We start from the raw sequence: 21,405 nt of genomic DNA, 5'->3' as shown, positions 1-21,405 counted from the left end.
AAGAAATCAAGAAACTGAGTCATAGTTTCTATACTTAAAAAGTACATTTTTCTGTCTGTTCAGAGCTAATAAACAAAATTAAGCAAGATCCATGATGTGAACAGAACAAAAAATGGCTCAGAATGTAGTTCAGATGGGAGTGTTTATCTAACATGCACAAAGTCTTGGGTTCATTCCTCATCACCACATAAACTAGATGTGATGATGAACAGCACTGGAAAGGCAGAAGTACAATGTCAGGAGTGCAGTGTCATCTGTGGCTTATGTGAGTTTGAGACTAGCCTGAGATACCCTTTCAGATATGCACATACAAAATTGTATGTATGTATACATACATATACTTAAGAATATGTAAAATTTATATTGATTGTATGAATGTTTTGCCTTGCATGTATATCTGTTTGCCATTTTTGTGCCCTATCCCTGTGGAGATAGGAAGAGAGTGTCAGATCTCCTGAAACAGGAGTTACAGATAGCTGTGAGCCTCTGTGGGTGCTGGGAATTGAATGTGGATCCTCTGTGAAAGTAACCAGTGGACTTAACGTCTGAACCACCTCTCTAGTCCCTGTAGTTGTAAACCTTAATATTTTTAGTACATAAAACTACATTTATTTAGTCTAAAATACTTTTTTCTCCTAAAATTTTAAGAAATATGAAATATTTTTATGAAATGATTGTAATGATACCTGGTAGTTTCAATGTTTTCATAGGACAAAATTAAAAAGCTCAAAATATATTAGTCTTTAGGGATTTTTTGCATTTAATTATTTGTGTGCATGTACACGAGTATGTATGTTTTCATGTTAATGGTTTGTATGTGGAGGTCAGAGGACTTGTACAATTTGGCTCCCCTTACCACGTAGGTTCTGTGGGTCTGCTCAGGTTGCTTACAAGCTTTGGTGGCAAGTGTCTTGACATTACTGAACCATCTTGCTGTCTTCACATTTTAGAAATAAGTTTTCTTTTTTAAAGCTTTACAGACAGGTGCAGTGTAAACAGCTAGAAACTTCCGACTGACTGTTAAATGCATTTATTATCATCTCACATGTATGGATGTACTTTGATCATATTCACAGCCCATTACCCTCTCACCCCAATTCCTCTCCCACTGAGCCCGTTTCCAACATGACTTTCCCTTTGGTAGAGAACATACCATGAACTCAGTGCAAGGACACTGTAGGGAAAGATGATGTAACTTTAGAATATGTACTATAAGCATAGTGCTCAAGGGGTGACATAAGTAACCTGCTATTTTACCGTTCTTACCATGTTTTAAAATTGTATTTGTGAGGAGCTAGAGTTAGAAAAGGATGGAAAGGATATAATTACAGATCTAGGCAAGTTACCTGAAAGAACTCCACTGTAGAAGATGAGCTATTTTCTATGTCCTTAGGAATTTAGAAAGGAGCATACTAGGTTTGCCGAGTGTGTGTGTGTGTGTGTGTGTGTGTGTGTGTAATAGAACTAAGTGAGTTGATGTCAGAGGTGAACAGATGCTGATAAATGTGTGGACTTCTCATCAGTCAGAATTGTTTTTTGGTTTTCTTTTTTTGTTTGTTTTTTTGAGACAGGGTTTCTCTGTAGCTTTGGAGCCTGTCCTGGAACTCCCTTTGTAGACCAGGCTGGCCTCGAACTCATAGAGATCCGCCTGCCTCTGCCTCCCGAGTGCTGGGATTAAAGGCGTGCGCCACCAAAGCCCGGCAACTCATCAGTCAGAATTGTAATAAAGTCTGCTGTCAGTGACACTTTACTAAACATTGCTTTAGGTTCATTCTAGTTTCTTTGTTTAGAACATTCGGTTTGACTACAACTTTATTTTGTTAGACATGATTGCTTATTGCTGCTATGTAATTTCTAAATTCTTATAAATCATTAATGGCTTGTTATGGTTTGACCTTAAACTATAGCTATAGTTCACGAACATTCCTTTCTCTGTGTATGTATATATGTATATGTGTAAATGATAGCAAATCATTTTAATCTCATCATCATGCCTTAACCTCAGGATCCTTTCTCCTTTCTTAGATCTTAATTTTCTTAAATACTGCATTAGCTACCCATTATATGGCACAGTCAAGTATCATTTAATGGTAGAATAAGTTCTGAGAAATGCATTGTTAGGCATTTTCCCCCCATTGTTAAATGCCTTAGAGTGTTTTTACTCTGGCATCTGTAAGTGAATAATTTCATACGACAACTGTTGTATATGCAGTCTGTTCACTGGACTATTTCATGTCAATAATTCCTGTAATTGAGTAAAATGAGTAAAGTTTTTGTTGAGAAAATACTGTATACTAAAATTATGTTTAGCACATAATGTTTTCTTTTTTTAAAGCTCAATTACATGAAAATTATCACACTAACTTTATTAAAGGGCCTGAATGTGAACATATGCTATAGGCAATAAAAACAAAAACAAAAAATTAGAGATGATAATAGGTAACCATACATTAGGAATTGATGTTGTACAACAGCTGCATAGTTTAAGTTTATCCATAGCATAATGATCCATGACATTCTGAGGGATACATTGTTCTTTGTCTCGGTACAAACATGCGAAACTTTGTAGGTCTGTGTTGTACCTATTTATTTCCTAGATCATTGGAAGCAAGTTTCATACAATTATTTTTCAAATTATACTTAAGTATTTTGTTTTGGGGCTGGCTAAGGGGATTAAGTATGCAAAGGGCTAGGCATTAAACTATTTTTCTTTTTAATAGGTATACTCGGATTTTAATGAAGGATATAGACATATTAAACTCAGCAGGGAAGATGGACAAAATGAGGTTATTGAACATTTTGATGCAGTTGAGGAAATGCTGCAATCATCCGTATCTCTTTGATGGAGCCGAACCTGGTCCACCTTACACAACAGATATGCATCTAGTTACCAACAGTGGCAAAATGGTGGTGTTAGACAAGCTGCTCCCTAAATTAAAAGAACAAGGTATCTATGTTAACTGGCATTAAATTGAAATGAAACAAAATCTTTAAAAAAATCTAATATTAAGAGGACAAAAACACAACACTTTGAAATGTCTGTTATGACAGTTTTTAAAGTTGAAGTATTGGACACCAAATCCCTTTACCCTATTTTTAGTTCTTAACTCCCATTGGTAAATACTCAAAGTAGCTACCATCCAATTTATGTAGCTTTCCTAGAAATTTAATCTTTTTATCATGAGATACCAGGAATGCTTTTCCTGCATACACATTTCCCAGATCCTTTTTTAGAAAGTTACATTGTATACTTTTTTGGGCATACATGGGGTTTTTGGACCCTTCTTTCCTCTTGCCCCATGTTGAGTGCCAGACGTCAGGGTGCTCTGTGTAGCATGGATTGGTTGAAGAAAGAAGGCACTCCAAGATGAAATTTTTTATTTTCATTTTTCGAGACAGGGTTTCTCAGTGTAGCCCTGGCTGTCCTGAAACTCTCATTATAGACCAGGCTGGCCTTGAACTCACAAAGATCTGCCTGCCTCTGCCAATGAGTGCTAGGATTAAAGGCGTATGCTACCATTGTCCTGCCCAAGATGAAATTTTAAGGCCTGTGTGGCATTAGGAAGGACCAACCTCTCTGATGTACTAAACCCGGAACAGCCATGCACAGGTGTATTTATTGATTGTTACACAAATATTTCTTCATACCAAGGTCTCTAATTTACATGTCTTACTGAAGGAGAGCATCACATGCCCCCATGTCTCTAGTCCCTTGTTATGTATTGTTTGCAATACACAATTAATATAAGAGTCTCAGATGTGCCTGAAGCATTTTGTGATCAAAGTCATGGGATGGCTACAATGCCTCTTGAGCAAAGCAATTCTCCAGATCATGGGAAACAATCGTTGTTTACCACAGGGATTCTTTAAGGTCAAAGTACTTCTAAAAAATGAGGGTTTACCTACCCTATCTATCTGTTAGGGTAGATATTAGGCTCTGCTAAATTCCTATAACATTTTCATTGTATTTTTTATGGAGTTTAGAGTATGGACTCAAAGTGTTTCTATTTACAGTATTCTGAATTTTCTAAATATGAGAATGGCTATGTCTGATATATTTCTGGATAAATTGAAACATCTCATTATAGCATTTTGTATATCAGCTTTATAAGATAATTATTACTAAATGAAATAGATTTTTGTAGTATCAAGAGTATAGTGAGCTTTCAGTTCCTTCAACTGTGCTTACAGGTATAACATTTGAAGGAAATATGGTTGTACAAATAGATGGACATTGATAATGATAGCCAAAAACATTGTGGTTGTTAGTGAACTGGTTTGCGTTTTTGTTTTTTTTTTTTTTTTTTTTTTGTAACTTTTTTATGGAAATAGCTGAGTAATTAAAGACTCACATGGTAGGTAAAAGTGGCAGGAACTTGTCAGGCTATTAAATGTTGATGAGAGTTACATTGAACTCTAAGGATGTAGAGACTGAAACGTTCTTTCGCATTAGGCTGTCAGCCTCATTTTTGAGTTAGGCTCCTATCATAATCAATTGTTCTCAAAACAACTCCTTTGTCATATATTTTGCTGAAGATGTTTTGTATCTGACTTGTGAGGAAACCAGTAGAATAATTTGAGTTGTGGCAGATAAGTGAAGGACTTGTGATACAAATGTCAGGCTCACATTTGTGTTCTATTGAGTTAAAATGTTTTCATAATTAGAAATGTATTAGGGACTTCAGGGGTGTGGGCAACTTAAGAGATCATGTTTAAAGAAAGGTTGTGGAGTGCTGTAAGACTGCTTTTAAATATATATGAGGTAATAGACTAATGATTCAGTTTCCTAAATCAGTTTACCTTAGTTTTCTGTACATGTCACTTTTTTTCTGTGCCTTGATGGAGGACAGGTGGAGAATGGCTGACCTAGGTATTTACCAGTGCCATTTTTATCTTTTTAACCAAAGGAAGTGATTTGGAATTGATTGATAATTTGTTAGTCCTACTTTCTTTAGTTTAACAAAAGTTTTTATTTTAAAAAAAATTAAGAAATCTTTTGACAATGGGCTATTTATGTCTGTCAGGTTCAAGAGTACTAATATTCAGTCAGATGACAAGGGTATTAGACATTTTGGAAGATTATTGCATGTGGAGAAATTATGAATACTGCAGATTGGATGGGCAGACACCCCATGATGAGAGACAAGTAAGTAAAGAAGTCTGGGGAGATAAAAAAAATTACAATGATTTCATGTTCTATTAGCATGTGCCAAGTCATTATATGTTTGCATTGTATTATATTACAATATGTGATTTTTTTTTTTTTAAGAATACATCTTTTTTTTAAAATTTTATTTTGTGTGTATCATTGTTTTGTCTGCATGTATCTCTGCACCTTGTGTGTGCCTGGTCCCCAAGGAGGCATGATTAGTCATTGGAGCCCTGGTACTGGAGTTACAGAAGGTTGTGAGCTGTCATGGATGCTGGAGATCAAACAAGGATCCTCTGGAAGAGCAGTCAGTGCCATCACTTCAGTCAGGGACTTACATATGCCAGGCTGGTGTAGAATTCACTGTGTAGATGTGTATGATCTTGAGCTTCTGATCTTTGTGCCTCTTCTTGAGTGCTGGTGTTATAGGTATGTGCTGCGATGCCCTGTATAAAATAATTTTCTAAGCCAATCATAATGGCATGCTGTAGGAGCAGGTGGTAGACTGTGCCTTTAATCCCAGCACCCAAGAGGTAGTCAACACAGTCTCAGACTAGCTGGGGCTACATAGTGAGATTACAAAAAGAATGTCCCATCCCACAACAATTATAATGAAAATTTCTAATGCTTGTTATTTTATTCCCATAGGACTCCATCAATGCATACAATGAACCAAATAGCACAAAGTTTGTTTTTATGCTAAGCACACGTGCTGGTGGTCTGGGTATCAATCTTGCAACTGCTGATGTAGTAATTTTATATGATTCGGATTGGAATCCCCAAGTAGATCTTCAGGCTATGGTAAGAAATAACAAGTAAATACTTGTGTGCTTAGTAGATGTCTTAGGTAGTGTCTGTTCATTCTATAAACATCCCTGGTTTAACCTAGTAGAATTCTTTCTTGCTTTCTTTTTCTTTGAGACAGGATTTCTCTGTGTAGTCCTGACTGTCCTGGAACTTTATAGTCCTGGCTGTCCTGAAACACGCTTTGTAGACCAGGCTGGCCTCGAACTCACTGAGATCCACCTACCAGGGTTACACAGTGAAATCCTGTTTCGAAACACAAAAACAAACCAAAACAGATTTCATTAACTTCGTGAAGGAAAAAGTTTTGAGATTAAGTTCAAGGAAAAATCATCATCAAACTGAAATATTAATTACAATTTTGCCTATTAGCTAGTTATTGTATTTGTGTTATTCATGTGATTAGCCTTGTCTCTTTAAACAGCTATTATTTCTTTTAGTCTTAGGAAGCTTTCCTTGTATTTGCTGGGATTAAAGATATGCTACCACTGCCTGGCGAATCCATATTATTTTATAAGTGTTATAATTTTATACATCATAAATAATTTTGCTTCTCATACATTTCTATATTATTTCACTTTTTAACTAAATTCAAAATGATATGATAATTCAATTCTCATAGGACCGAGCACATAGAATTGGACAAACGAAGACGGTCCGAGTGTTTCGCTTTATAACTGATAACACTGTAGAAGAAAGAATAGTAGAACGCGCTGAGATGAAACTCAGACTGGATTCGATAGTCATTCAACAAGGTGAGGCCTAGAACTTTCAGATAATTCCCTACGTTGCATTGACAGCAACATGTTTCTGTCTGATGGTTTCTTAGAGTCCAGCTAACAGCCAAGATGGCTTATATTCCAGATATTTTAAGCTTTAATTTTGTTATTTAAGTAGATTTTAAACTTGGGTAAGTTGATTTTAGTATTTACTAGCTAACAGTTTCTTTCTGCCTGAGCCTCAGATTTCACTTAAGTGGAAATAAAAGTAATGTTTAGAATTTTTTAAGCATTAAATAGGGTAATATATAAAGTGTATGACATTTAGCAGATTGACAAGCACCGGGTTATACTGAAGAAATGAAAGGCACAAAGTGTTTCACTTTTTTTCTTATCTAGAACGATGCCAGACATTGTCCTTACTGCTAAGACTAAAGCAACAAGTGGACCAGGCATGCTTATTTTCAAGAAACTTTAAAATTTAGTAGGAGAGACACTTTTGACTAGACACAGGACTAGAGGGAGCTGCTCGATTGAGAGGAACTTCAAGTTTTGGTATCAGATCAGCCTTTTGGATTACATACTTTGCGTGTATTTGTGAAAACACAAATTAAGGTTGACTAAATTCCTATCCCTTGAAGATCTTTATTTAATTTATTAATGTTGTATTCTTTTCTGTGATCAAACAAAATTTTCAAAAGCTTTGGGTTCATCATATCTAGATATTTTTTGGAGGTGGGGTGGAGTAGGGAGACAGAGCTTTCTGTATAGGCTTGACTAGTCTAGACTTTGCCAAATAGACTAGACTGGCCTTGAACTCATAGTTTTCCTACCTCTGCTTTCCCAGTATTGAGATTAAAGGCACCTGTTCTTATATAAAGTCAAAACACAGTGAAGATATGTATTTCTGTTTCTAAGAAAAAGCTGACTTGGAAAGATGAGCAATACTATCTTTCTGATGAGTTATTTCTTGTTTATAATGTTTACAAATACTAAAATTTGTAAGACTCCCTCTTTGATTTTCTGTTTGTTTGTTTGTCCGGGAACTCACTAGTGAACCAGGCTGGCCTTGAACTCATAGCCACGCCTGCCTCTGCCTCCCAAGTGCTAGGATTAAATACATGCTCCACTTTGCTCAGCAACTTGATTTTCAAATATCTCAAATACTATCAAAAAAACATTTTATTGAACCAATATATAGTAGATAACGTTATATAATATGTAACTTAACCAGCTTAAAAATGTGGCATTAAGTTTAACGTACTAGTGAGTTTGATCACTTGTAAATCACTAGTAAACAGAAATGGGATAAAACTGTGAGAGTGGTATTGCCTCTGACATTTAAAAATTTAACTTTATAGTAAAAAATTATCACACAATTTTTAATTAAAACTTAAAATTAATATAATACAACACAATCTCTCCCCACCCCCCAGGGAGGCTTGTAGATCAGAACCTGAACAAAATTGGGAAAGATGAAATGCTTCAAATGATTCGACATGGGGCCACACATGTGTTTGCATCAAAAGAAAGTGAAATCACTGATGAAGATATTGATGGTATTTTGGAAAGGGGTGCAAAGAAGGTAAAATGATAAATGGTAAATGTTAATGGCTTGTAACAGAAAGAGTTTACAAATAAACTGACAGCGTGCCTGTCCGTTTAACTCATTTAAGGGGAAATTTTTTGGTTGTAGATAAAGGAAGAGAACAGCCAGGGGTATCTGGAGGAATCCAGAGCAGAGAAAGTAGACTGAACATGGCCAGGGCTGGAGAAGTAGCAGAGTAGAGAACGCATAGTGAAAAATAGCAGGAACTGAAGAGGAGAGTGGTGAAAATAGCTAGGCTGTAAGAAGGGTGAGTAACTGGTAGGAAGGAAGCTGAGAAACTGGAGTTAACATAGGGGAGGGAGTGAGAAAGGCTAGGATGCTAGCAAGGTAGCATGGACTTTGAAATGTTTAATAGGTACTTGTGATACTGAGGGAACCTGGAGGCCAGCATGGACTTTGATATGCTGAAAGGTGCACAGGTAGGGAGGCTGCCAGAGGTAAGGGAAATCTCCCTTTGGTAGCTGGAACTGGCTTGACAAGTTCCTGAGGAATGCTGGCTTTTATGTCTGTAGTTCAGATTGGTCTCATTTCTGGATATTTGGATTTCTTTTGAAGTTTGGAAAATTCAAGCTTTCTTTGGACCCGAAGAGTTTAGATTAAAACTACTTGAGAAAATACTTCCTCAGTTATGATCTTTTGTTAAAAAAATATTTTATGTGCATGGGTGTGTGTGCATCACAGTGTACTTGTTACCCAAGGAGGCAAGAGGAAGCCATTGGGTCCCCTGGAACTGGAGTTAAATATAGTTGTGGGCTGTCTTGTGAATTGAACCAGGTTATCTGGAAGAGCAACAAGTGCTCTTAACTGCTTAGCCATCTCTAGCCCCCAAAGGCTAATCTGTTTTGATTAAAGGTCTTGAAATTATTTTCCTTTCAATATAATGAGTTTTTTGTTTTTATTTTTTTGTGTGTAGACTGCAGAGATGAATGAAAAGCTCTCCAAGATGGGTGAGAGCTCGCTTAGAAATTTTACAATGGATACGGAGTCTAGTGTTTATAACTTTGAAGGAGAAGACTACAGAGAAAAACAGAAGGTATTTATTTCAGAATGGAGTTTTACTGAAACCTTGGAGGCTTGTGTTAGTTGTGAAACTTTGTGAGTATTGTTTACTCACAGTGTAGGTGTTTCACTGTGTAAGTGGTGTTTAGCATGTAAACTCTGGTTTGTTTGATTGCTTGCTTGCTTATTTGGGGTCTTACCACTACCCTGAGTGCCCATCCGTGCTTTATACTTGAAGGTAGCCTTGAATTCTAATTCTCCTAATGCTGGCTTTACACGTGTATACCACTGTACTAGTTCGGAGTGTTTTTAATGTATCTGATAAGTTCGTTACATACTGTTACTGAAAGTGTTATTGTATGGGGTTAGTATAATTGGGGATAATTGAAAGTTAACTAAGTGCCAATAAAAAGGCCACAGCCTGCCGGGCGGTGGTGGTGCACGCCTTTAATCCCAGCACTTGGGAGGCAGAGGCAGGCGGATCTCTGTGAGTTCGAGGCCAGCATGGTCTACAAGAGCTAGTTCTGGGACAGGCACCAAAGCTACAGAGAAACTCTGTCTCGAAAAACCAAAAAAAAAAAAAAAGGCCACAGCCTATTTTTCGTGGAATTTGAATTGATTGGTAATTAAAATGATTTCATTTTATTAGTAATATTTGCTACTTCAGAGAAAAATTGAAAATTCGATATAGAAGAAATATTTTACTTTGTTAGCATAATCTCAAGTTTTCTAAGAAAATTTTTATTTTTTCCTACTTATTTGTGCTATAGCATATATTCTATAGTATTACAGATTTTGTTATGTGTTTTAATTATATAGTGTAAGAAATACGGTAGTCCTCACCTCTATAGAATTTATAGTCTGGCATATAAATCACTGCTGTGTATAGTGAAATGAGTGATTTGAATTATTTCCCACTTCTTAGATTGCATTCACAGAGTGGATTGAACCACCTAAACGAGAAAGGAAAGCCAATTATGCTGTTGACGCGTATTTCAGGGAGGCTCTTCGTGTTAGTGAACCTAAAGCACCCAAGGTAGAGTGACAACTTGGAAATAATGAAATATCTTATAAATTTAGTTGTTTTCTCAAATTCTTACAACAAAATGAAATAGAGAATTATGTTTTGTATGATTTTTGAATTTGTTTAAATTTTGATTAATTTTTATTAAAAGGTGAATTCTGTTCCTTGGAGAATTAGTTGTCATGGTTTAGGAAATGACTTAATATGAATGCATGTGAGTTTGTATCTGTCTATCTATCTATCTATCTATCTATCTATCTATCTATTTTTAAAGATTAATTTATTTTTATTATGTGTACAGCATTCCTTCCATGTGTTCCCACATGCCAGAAGGGGGCACCAGGTCTCATAGATGGCTATGAGCCATCATGTGGTTGCTGGGAATTGAACTCAGGACCTCTGGAAGAGCAGTCAGTGCTCTTAACCACTGAGCTATATCTCCAGCCCTGTATTTATTTTTTAATGGACAATACTGTTTTTATTTTTCTTAGGCACCCCGACCTCCAAAACAACCAAATGTTCAGGATTTCCAGTTCTTTCCTCCACGTTTATTTGAATTACTGGAAAAAGAAATTCTGTATTACAGGAAAACCATCGGGTACAAGGTGATTGAAATTCTTCTCTACATATTTTCTACTCAGAAACTCTTAAGAGCACACTACTTACTGACATTTGCTTAACTGAGTGAGCCTAGTAGGAAATACTGATATTTGCTGTGCTCCAGTTTTATGTGTTTAGTATTGCACTTCTGAGTTTTCATTGAAAAAAATTTCATGTGTAATAATTTTTAAATAGAATATTGGAAATCAGTATATGTTTAGTTTCATGGCTATGCTGAAAATATGAAGTGTTAATTTGTCAAGAATTTAGTCTGTTAAGCCCTTTAAATACACCAATTGATGACATTGGGAAACATCTGTTAGGTGCCTCGGAGTCCTGACCTACCTAACGCAGCACAGGCACAGAAAGAAGAACAACTTAAAATTGATGAAGCAGAGCCCCTTAATGATGAGGAGCTAGAGGAAAAAGAGAAGCTTCTGACACAGGTATGACCTTGGATTAACACAAAGTTATGTTGTAAAGTACTGTCTTAGGTATGTTGAGACAAGTTTCTGCTTTCAAGACAATAATTGAGACAGCACTGGACTGCTTCCCTAGCATATGTTGTATTCTGGGTCTAATCCCCAGCACTATGAAGTAAGAGGGAGGGTAATTAAACATGGGGAAAATGAACACATGCTGCATTTTGATTTTCATTACTAGTTGAGGTTAAAACTATGTACAGTAGAGTTGGTATTCTTTAGAACTTATTTTTAGTATTGCTAGCTTTCTGTGAGTTCTAAGTTTTCTCAGTTACAAATTTCTATTTGGTACTTGATTTAAAACACTTCTAAATTTTAATATTCACTGTACCTAGTACTGTGCTACATAAGGATACTTTTATACCAACTATATGTCATACGTTGAGCACGTTCTTCCCCTCTCTTCTGCATTTGTGTCAGTATACATGAATAATTTTAGGTGTCTATAAAATCTAGATGCAACAAATGAGAATATATGTATACACACACACACATACACACATTTTTTGGTGTTGGCTTCATTCACTTAGAAGATTATCTCCACCTGCATCCATGTTTTTGTAAACAGTGTAACTTCTTCATGGCTGAAAAAATTTCCACACACTGCTTGTTCTACATTGTCATTATTTCTGTAGTTGGATAGCTATGTTGGTCCTATAACTTAGCTCTTGAGAATGATTGCTGAATAAAATAAACATTGATTTACAAGTATCTCAGACATAATGACTTGGAGTCTTGGGTAAAAGAACTGCCATACAGAAGGTTGGAGAGATGACTCAGGTTACAACATTTGTTCTTGCAGAGGACCAGGGTTTGATTCATAACCCCCACATGGCAATTCACATGTCCACAACTCCAGTTCCAGGATATATACAATATAGACATACCTTTGTGCGAAAACTTAGACATACAAAATTAAGTTTTAAAAATCTGCTGTATTGGCTTCTATATTAGCAGAACTAGTTTAAAGTCCTACCAGCAGCATAGGATGGTTTCTTTTTGTTCACATCCTTGGCGGTATTGATATTTTCTTCATGATTGCCATTCTGATGTGAGACAAAATTACAATGGCATTTTAATTTTTATTTCTCTGATGACTAGCAAAGTTGGATAGTTTATATATGTTCATAATATATTTGTATTGATATATATGTTATGTTCATTAATCATTTATATTTCATTTTCTTAAGGCAGTTTATTTCCTTAGCCTTTTACATAATAGGGTTCTTTAATTTTGGGGGTTTAAGTATTTTAAATTCTTTGTATAATCGAGATATTAATCCTCTGTCACATGTATGCTACTTAACATTATTAAAGCATTCTTTGGGATTCAAACCTTTGAAAATTCAGTCTTCTAATTTTGGTTGTGAACCTAGCCTTAATGGTTGAACCATCTCTCCAGCCTGAGAATCTTGACTTTAACCTACCCATTTTTAAAAATTAAATTTATTGTTTGGCAATCATACACACACAATGCATTCCGACAGCTGTTGCCTCCAACATTTCTCTCTGATCCTTTGTGCCGCTGTCAGACCCCACCCCAGTCCCATAGTTGTCACCCGCTGACCCGTCTGTATGGGTGTGGTGGGGAACTACCCATCGGAGCATGGTGGCTTTACTGTGACTGCACAATTGGACACTTCCCCTCCGCTTGTCTTAGCATCCGTAGATAGCCAGTACCCCAAAGATGATAGAGCCCTGTGGTCTCCTCCATTACTGAATACCGACAGGGCCAGTCTTGTGCAGGTTTAGCGCAAACAGCTGCAACTGCTGTTAGTTCATGATTATAATGGCCATTTTATGCACAGAAGGTAACATTTCGCAGCTCTCCTCCTTGTCATCTGACTTTTACATCCTCGTTGTCCCCTTTTCTGTGATATTCCCTGTAGTATGATAGTACTTCTGGCACTGTGTAAGCCAGCCAGCAGGAAGGAAGCTTCCAGTTGAGTTCCAACTTGAGTTCTCTACCTTGTAACCAAATGGTGTGCTGTCTTCAGTAATCAGTTCTCATATTCTAGTTGTGGTGGGCAACCAGGAACAGTGGCAGTAGCCTGTGTTGTTCGGGATTTCTCTACCTTCTTGACCAACAGTTTATAAGGAGGTATCACACATCTGGTAATAGGAGTTTTGTTTGATCTCCATGACTTCTGGGATCAGCCACCCATGTAGAATACCTTTGTATAAATATATATTTGTATGTATATATATGTATGTATGTATTATATATGTATGTATATATATGTATGTACTCGTTTTCATGTATGTGGACAATTTGAGGGAGTCAATTCTTTTTACCATGTAGATTCTGGGGATTGAAGATTGAATTCAAGTCATCAGGCTTAGCTGCAGGGACCTTTGCATGCTATATGACCTCATTGGCTCTTTATTAAATAGAGTTTCATAGGGTGTAGCATGTAGAGTAGTAGGTTCCATTTTGTAGAAGGAGCCACCCAGCTCCCGGCCACCTGACTAGCTTATGCCCCAAAATAACGACACACAAATTGTATTCTTTTAAACACTGCTTGGCCCATTTCTATTAATGTGTGTAGCTTACCAGGAAGATTTTAGCCTACGTCCATCCTGGGTCGGAGCTTCACCCGTCTGCCTTAGAGAGCAGCGGCATGGCGTCTTCCTCTTCCTCCCAGCATTCTGTTCTGTTTACTCCACCCACCTATGTTCTAACATATCAGGGCCAAGCAGTTTCTTTATTAATTAACAATGACCTTCCTCCGTCACCATTTGACTTCTTATATCCTAGTTTTGGTTGACCCTTTCCCTCCTGTTTCTACTTTCTCCTGACCCTCTTTTTCCATTTAATCCTTGCCCCAATGTCTCCTCTCCACTTTCACTTCATGTGCTCTATCTTTTAAGCTTTATTTTTCTTGCATTTTTCTGCTTATTCATTTTTACTATCTGTTACTTACTTTTCCTCCCAAACTCCTAATAGTATTTGAAAGCTAAAAAAAAGTGTCATTGGACCTTTTCATGCAGCATTCCTTACAGTTTCCATTTAGGGTTAGTTACTCAGGCTTCCAAATAATCCATAATGTACGGGTAAAAGAGCATACATGAAAAGTAATGACTCCAAAACTCTTTGTCAAGATAAAGTAAAAGTTGTTTTCTATAATACCAAATGCATTTGTAACTATAGTAGCATTATTTTCTAAATTTAATGTGCCATGATTAAATATTTTGTTTATTGCTTTTTAGGGGTTTACTAATTGGAATAAGAGAGATTTTAACCAGTTTATCAAAGCTAATGAGAAATGGGGTCGTGATGATATTGAAAATATAGCCAGAGAAGTAGAAGGAAAAACTCCAGAAGAAGTCATTGAATACTCAGGTAATATTTTCCTATTTTAATATAGGAATGTTATCGCTTTTTGAGAGTTGAATAGAGGTTTTTTTGGAAGCTTCCTGTTTTCTTTTTTATATTTTCTCCTTTCCTCCATTTATTCTTGTTTATCTACTTACAGCTGTGTTCTGGGAAAGATGTAATGAACTTCAGGACATAGAGAAGATTATGGCTCAGATTGAGAGGGGAGAGGCAAGAATTCAAAGAAGAATAAGTATCAAGAAAGCACTAGATACAAAGGTACTTTGTATATTCAAGTATAGGAGCTAGTATAACTATTCTGAATATGATGAGATAACTATGTTAAAGAAAAAAATTACTGTAAATTTTTATAAAAAACAACAAAAACTTAACTTTTGTTAAAACATAGTTTACCCGAATATTATATTGATAACCTAGTTTAAAAGTGCTGGACTCAGCTTCTGCCTAAGTGATGTCAGAAAGCTTAGGCCTACATCATTTCTGTAAAGTACCACAGGACAAGGGGCAGAAGAGGCTTGCTACCCCCAGATGGAAAAACATTTATGGATAATAATAGTAAGGCTAGCTGGGTGGTGATGGCGGTGCCTTTAATCCCAGCACTTGGGAGGCTGAGGCAGTTGGATCTCTGAATTTGAGGTCAGCCTGGTCTACAAAGCGAGTTCCAGGACAGCCAGGGCTACACAGAGAAACCCTGTTTGGTAAAAACAAAACAAACAAAAATTATAGTAAGGATGAAGTAAGTCTGCAGAATGGGTTGCATAGGACTTGTGTTTTATATAATATCTATAAAATATAACTTTCATAGATTGGACGGTACAAAGCACCCTTTCATCAGCTAAGAATATCATATGGTACTAACAAAGGAAAAAACTATACTGAAGAAGAGGATCGTTTTCTTATTTGTATGCTGCACAAGCTTGGATTTGACAAGGAAAATGTTTATGATGAGTTACGCCAATGTATTCGAAACTCCCCTCAGTTCAGATTTGATTGGTTTCTCAAGTCCAGAACTGCAATGGTAAGTGTCCAAGGTTTATTTTTAAAATGCAGCAGAGTTCAGAATAAGTATATTCAGTGTTTTGACTTTTTAAAAATATCCTTGAAGTAGATTTTTACTTAGTTTCAGAAATTAAATAATTTCCTCTATTTTTCTCTGTCACAGTTGGAACATTTAGAGGTAATTTGAAAACATTGTTTTCTCCTCCTTTAATGTTGTATGTTTTAATGTTGCCTTATACAATAATAGGACTAGTTTCTGGTACTAGTTCTAGTGAGGTTCTAAGTGAGGAGAAATGCTGCCATCAAGTTCACCTGAACATGACGACTTCTGGACATTTCTGTAGAAAAAAGTGTTCTTCAGGCTTCCGTCTGTCCCTCAGGATGCTGACTTTGGGCTCTTAAAACAGCGGATTGGGGCCGGGCGGTGGTGGCGCACGCCTTTAATCCCAGCACTCGGGAGGCAGAGGCAGGTGGATCTCTGTGAGTTCGAGACCAGCCTGGTCTACAGAGTTAGTTCCAGGACAGGCTCCAAAAAACCACAGAGAAACCCTGTCTCGAAAAACCAAAAAAACAAAACAAAACAAACAAACAAAAAAAACCAGCGGATTGGCACAGAACAATACTCCTTATACTGATTTAAGGCAGGGTTTAGTTTGTTCTGTCTGTGTACTTCTAACATCTTCAAATTAGATTTCAAGAAGGTTTAGTTTTGGATTACTTTTCTATATTTCATCTTTGATTTGTGTTAGAGTAATGAACGTACAAAGATTGAGTATTCTTAAGTTTAGAACATACAGGAATAGGCAAAGTATGTGTATTTGAAATATCTTCCTAGTATACGTAGCCATGGATAGTTTGTGGTATTTTCACAATTGACTACTGAAAATACATTTTTTTCACTAGATATAAAGAACTGCAGTTTATATAGATATATTATTTAAATATATAGTTGGTTGAAAGATTCTGCTGATAATAAAATCTCCTATGTTTTTTATGTAAGGTACAGCTTTTACATATATAGTTATAAGGAATAATTTTATTATAACAGTAATGAGGTAGTGCCACATAACACGTTAACCAGTTCTGAAGCTGCCTTCCTAATACGCTGTTAAGGCACACAGAATAATCAGATATATATAGACTTTTGTGATAAATGGTTGAGGCATAATTCTTGTCCAGGAGTTCACAGGATTCAGTGTGAAGCAGTATGTGTGCTGTGTGCACCTGTTAAAGACATGGTACAGCGCATCAGTGGTCTGTGTGCTGCACTGTACTTTTTAAAGGGAACACAACTTTGTTTATTGTTTTTTACCTCTGTTATTAAAAATATTACTAAGTCATGCATGGAGTTTCTACTAAGTAGTTCAAAATTATTGTTTTGTTTTTTGAGATAAGGTTTCTTTGTGTAGCTTGGCTATCCTGGTTGACTGAACTGCCCTCAAACTCACAGGGATCCACCTGCCTCTGCCTCCAGAATGCTGGGATTAAATGTGTGCCATACTACCTGGCATTCAGACTCATTTTTACTGTAGTTGTCTGTGTAGAAGTTTTACTTTTAATATAAGAGATTAAATAAACAAAACACTTTTGGTTTGTAAGGAAATGTACTACTAGCAATTAGTGATGCAGATGGATTTTGCCTCACAAAGTATTACATATTGGTAGAGAAAGGAGGTAGACAAAACTCATCATGGACTTTGTAGCTCTATATATTACTGCCATAAAATACGATGATAATGCTTTTAAAGAAAAGATTATTTTTATATCTTAAGTTCTAGGTGATTTTGTTTTTGAATTCTGTATGTTAACCTTTAAATATAAGTAGTCCAGCGTTCCTAGGCAATTTATTGCATATGTTAGATGTTCATTTTCGCAGCATTAGTACCTAAATGATCAATGGAGGAATGATTTATAAAGAGTATACACTAGTATGGAGCTTTACTGTTTATCAGTATTTATCTGTCTATTGGCACACTACTACTGAGCTATTTTCTCCCAGCTATGTTTGTGCAGCTTTAAAGAATGAAGTAAGCAAATACTTAATGTTTTTTACTTTTTATATCCTCATAGTATGGTCTATAAGTAAAAATTAACTTCTTTTTGTTTGTTTTTATTAATCTTTTGGGAATATATGGGTGATTTTTCTATTTGTTAAAACATACCTTTATTTAGATATTGAAGTTCTGACAATATGTAGTTAGAAATAACAAGATTCCCATGTATATTTACAATGCAGGAGCTCCAGAGGAGATGTAATACTTTAATTACTTTGATTGAGAGAGAAAATATGGAACTAGAAGAAAAGGAGAAGGCAGAGAAAAAGAAAAGAGGACCAAAGCCTTCGGTGAGTATTTACAAATATGTAAAATATATAGATGTATGTGAGTGATGTAGTTTTGGGGGGGGGGGTGTATCTCTGTGTATTATGCATATACATGTGTGTTGAAGTACTTTGTGAGGCAGAAGTTGACAATCAGTTAAACCACCTTAATTTTTGAGAAAAAAAGTCTCAACTGAATTTGTAGCTCGCCATTCTGTCTAGACTGGTTGTCCTATGCACCTCTTCTCCCCTAGCCCCCATACCCTAATTGTTGGGGTTGTCTGGGTTTTAATGAGTTTTGTGGCTCTGAGCTCAGGTCCACGTGCTTTCATGAGAAGCAGTTTACCCACTCGCCATCTCCAGAAAACCCACCACTACTACTTACCCTTCAAAGTATGTGAACACTGCTCCATTATGTTTGGTTTTGTCTTTTTTCTTTGTAAATAATACATTTCAGTTACCTGAAAATATAAACTGATTTTGATACACTCCATATGGAAAAGCATGTCTTCTGATTACCAAGAGTGCACACTTGTTATTTTTGTTTGCTTACTTTGAGACAGAGTTTCTCTGGTAGGTCTGCCTATCCTAGAACTCGCTCAGTAGACCGTGCTGGCCTCTAACGTATAGAGACCCACCTGTCTCTACCTCCCAAATACTGGGATTAAAGGTGTGCACCATCAACTGCCAGGCTTTACTTGTTCTTATTTTTGAAATTTTAGGAGACTTCAAGGAATATTAGGAAAACAATAGCTTTACTACCTGTCTTAGAAATATGTTAGCAATTTGAATGTTATTAGTAATGGTAAATTATTTGGAGATTTGATAGTGCTTTTGAAAGATTTGTGTGTAGCCCTGGAGAAAAGTCCCGTCATGTTAGTCAACTACTAATGTGATACAGCATGTGTGAGAATATATTTAATGTTTATAGTTAGTCTTGTCATGAGAACTAATTGTTGTGTTGTTTATAGACACAGAAGCGTAAAATGGATGGCGCCCCTGATGGTCGAGGAAGAAAAAAGAAGCTGAAGCTATGAACGCATTTGTCTTCTATCACTAAACTAGTAGTTCTTTAATTTACGGGTCTTCATAAGATGTGCTGTACAGTGCTCAAAGACATCAGCTCCATCTGCTAACTGAGCTAGAAGCATAGGAAGTAGTCTCACTTTTTTAAATGCAACAGCTGTGCTAAAAATTTTTTATTAACATTTGAAGTAATAAAACAGGCTTCATTTATTAATAAATGTTTCATTTGGTTTATTTTTCTATTATTTTCATTTGTAAGGATTGTGGCTTTTTATTGGCTACAACTCTAACACTTGTATGGCTTAAAACACGCAAACAAGGAAAAATACGACAAAGAACATTTGTCCCTTCAAGACTCCACTTAGTGTGTAATTATTTTACTTTACATTCTTTGCCTTTGATTTTTTTTTTTTTTTTGTAGTACTATTGAGTCTTATCTGGAAAGATTGTGTAAATTGCATTCTTGCTTATTATAGAATGGGGGAAGGCAAGACAAGTTATAATTTCTATGTGTATTTCTGTTACACTTTCTGGTTCTGTGGTTCTGAGATGAGTGTGCCCTGTTCCATTGGATGAATGCCTTTTTAGTTGTATAGCCAAAGACATTTAGTATTTCCTGGTTCTTGAAGGTGGTGTATAATTTTGTAGCAGGAATTTTTTTTTTTTTTTTTGGTAAATATTTTGACAGACGGGCTGCAACAGCCACAACGTAGATAATGTCAGAAGTAAGGTGATTTTTTTTTTTTAATTTGAATGACCCAGCCAAAATGAGGTGTGAATCTGTCTTATTGTTACAATACTAATAGAATATACCCTCTCAGTTTATATAGTATTTTTGAGTTTTTAGAGTAAATGAAAATTTTATTTTATAATATTTTAAAATAACTTCTAAAGTCTTAGTAGCAAGATGGAGTGTAATTCCAATTTTTATTTTGTATGAAATAGACTTGCTAACTGGAGACCCTGAAGCAGGAATACCCAGAGGCCTTTATGTGCTACACATCATTTGTATAAAGTTTTATATGTGCAAATTGGGTACATAAGCAGTTCTCCATTTTTCTAAGGGAATGCAATAAATGTAGCATCGTGAATAAATATAACTTTTATAATCCTTAAAGTGGTCTTTTCTTTCCATCTCTTTGAAATTTTTTCCTTATTATTTAACTTCAACCTTTTCCCCTTAAGAGAAAGTCTGTTTTTCTGAGAGCTCTTCCTCGAAATTTAGTTTTCCTCTGCACTCGAGTCCCTGAAAAGTCTACTGTCCATGCTGCGATCACCTGGTTTCTAAATGTAAGGTTGCTGGTGTGAATATCATGCGTTGGTCTGTGGGATATTGTAGAGTAATGTGAATTCTTTTCATCTTCCCCTAAGTTGGGTAATAACATTAGATGTAGCCTCATTTTGGAAGAAATCATTGAAAAAAATTTAAGATTGAAGAAAACTCTAAAGGTCACAAAGTGAAGTTTGAAAACGAAGAGAAATTGGGAAATGTTCTGCAGTAGAAGGAGCTGAATTGAGCGTGATGTGCTTGTTGACCTGGATATTTAAATATAGAAGAACAACAAAGGGAAATCTTAAGTTAAAAAAAAATTGTGGAAGATACTAGCCAAGTTTAGCATTGTGATTTAGCCAGTGCTGGGGATTTGCTTTAGGGCCCATTTGGATAGCATGTCATGCTCCTCTGGAAGGAAGAGAGTTCTCTGATCCTGAACTATCTCTGTCTTAAAAGTGGAACTGATGAAGATAGAACGGGAAGCCACACTGCAGTGGTGGTGGTGACTGAAGCAAAACCAGAGCCCCAGCGGTCTGTTCCCCACAGTGTAAAGAGCATATGTGTCGTTGGGAAGACAACTGTGCTAACAAGATGCAATCAATATAAATGTTAATTTCAAAACGATAGTGTAAAAATTATTACTGTCCTTTTACTCGAGAGTACTTCGTAATAGATTTTAACTTTGCTTAATTTATGGTTGTCATAGTGCATACTTTTGATGTCAGCACTCAAGAATCTGGTGAATTTGAGGCCATTATGGGCTACAAAGACCCTGCTCCAAAAACAACAGTGTTTAGTTTTTATACAAAATCGGTTATTAATTTGTTAGCATATTTTAAATAACTGTTCTTTCAAATAGAACCCAATGCAGTTTCACATTCTGTGTTGACAGTATTTTAAAGTTAGTTGTATGTCAACTACTTTTCCTTTAGAGATCTGCTCATCAGCAATAAAGAGGTTTAGATACAGTAACAGTTGCGGAAACATTTGTAATTCCCATTTCTGAGAAGCCTCTAACCCTTAACAGTTTGGTGCTCAATTTTTCTCTACAACAGTAAGTTCTG

General features: G+C 36.0%; 1 protein-coding gene across 1 annotated transcript in view; it reads left to right on the top strand.

Annotated features, from left to right (window-relative positions):
* Positions 1–20,179, top strand: part of Smarca5 (SWI/SNF related, matrix associated, actin dependent regulator of chromatin, subfamily a, member 5) — a 36,278-nt gene extending 16,099 nt beyond the window's left edge. The window contains exons 11-24 of the mRNA XM_057753755.1: positions 2,721–2,947; positions 5,025–5,146; positions 5,798–5,950; positions 6,576–6,708; positions 8,109–8,257; positions 9,195–9,314; positions 10,206–10,316; positions 10,796–10,909; positions 11,228–11,350; positions 14,597–14,729; positions 14,863–14,981; positions 15,529–15,741; positions 17,959–18,066; positions 19,014–20,179. Coding sequence (XP_057609738.1) covers positions 2,721–2,947; positions 5,025–5,146; positions 5,798–5,950; positions 6,576–6,708; positions 8,109–8,257; positions 9,195–9,314; positions 10,206–10,316; positions 10,796–10,909; positions 11,228–11,350; positions 14,597–14,729; positions 14,863–14,981; positions 15,529–15,741; positions 17,959–18,066; positions 19,014–19,079 — 1,891 coding nt within the window. The 3' untranslated portion in view covers positions 19,080–20,179. The remainder of the gene's footprint in view (positions 1–2,720; positions 2,948–5,024; positions 5,147–5,797; positions 5,951–6,575; positions 6,709–8,108; positions 8,258–9,194; positions 9,315–10,205; positions 10,317–10,795; positions 10,910–11,227; positions 11,351–14,596; positions 14,730–14,862; positions 14,982–15,528; positions 15,742–17,958; positions 18,067–19,013) is intronic.
* Positions 20,180–21,405: the final 1,226 nt, after the last annotated feature.

This window comes from Chionomys nivalis, chromosome 21, assembly GCF_950005125.1.
Source record: "Chionomys nivalis chromosome 21, mChiNiv1.1, whole genome shotgun sequence".
Taxonomy (NCBI): domain Eukaryota; kingdom Metazoa; phylum Chordata; class Mammalia; order Rodentia; family Cricetidae; genus Chionomys; species Chionomys nivalis.
The sequence above is the reverse complement of the archived record's forward strand: the minus strand, read 5'-3'. Positions and strand labels throughout refer to the sequence as shown.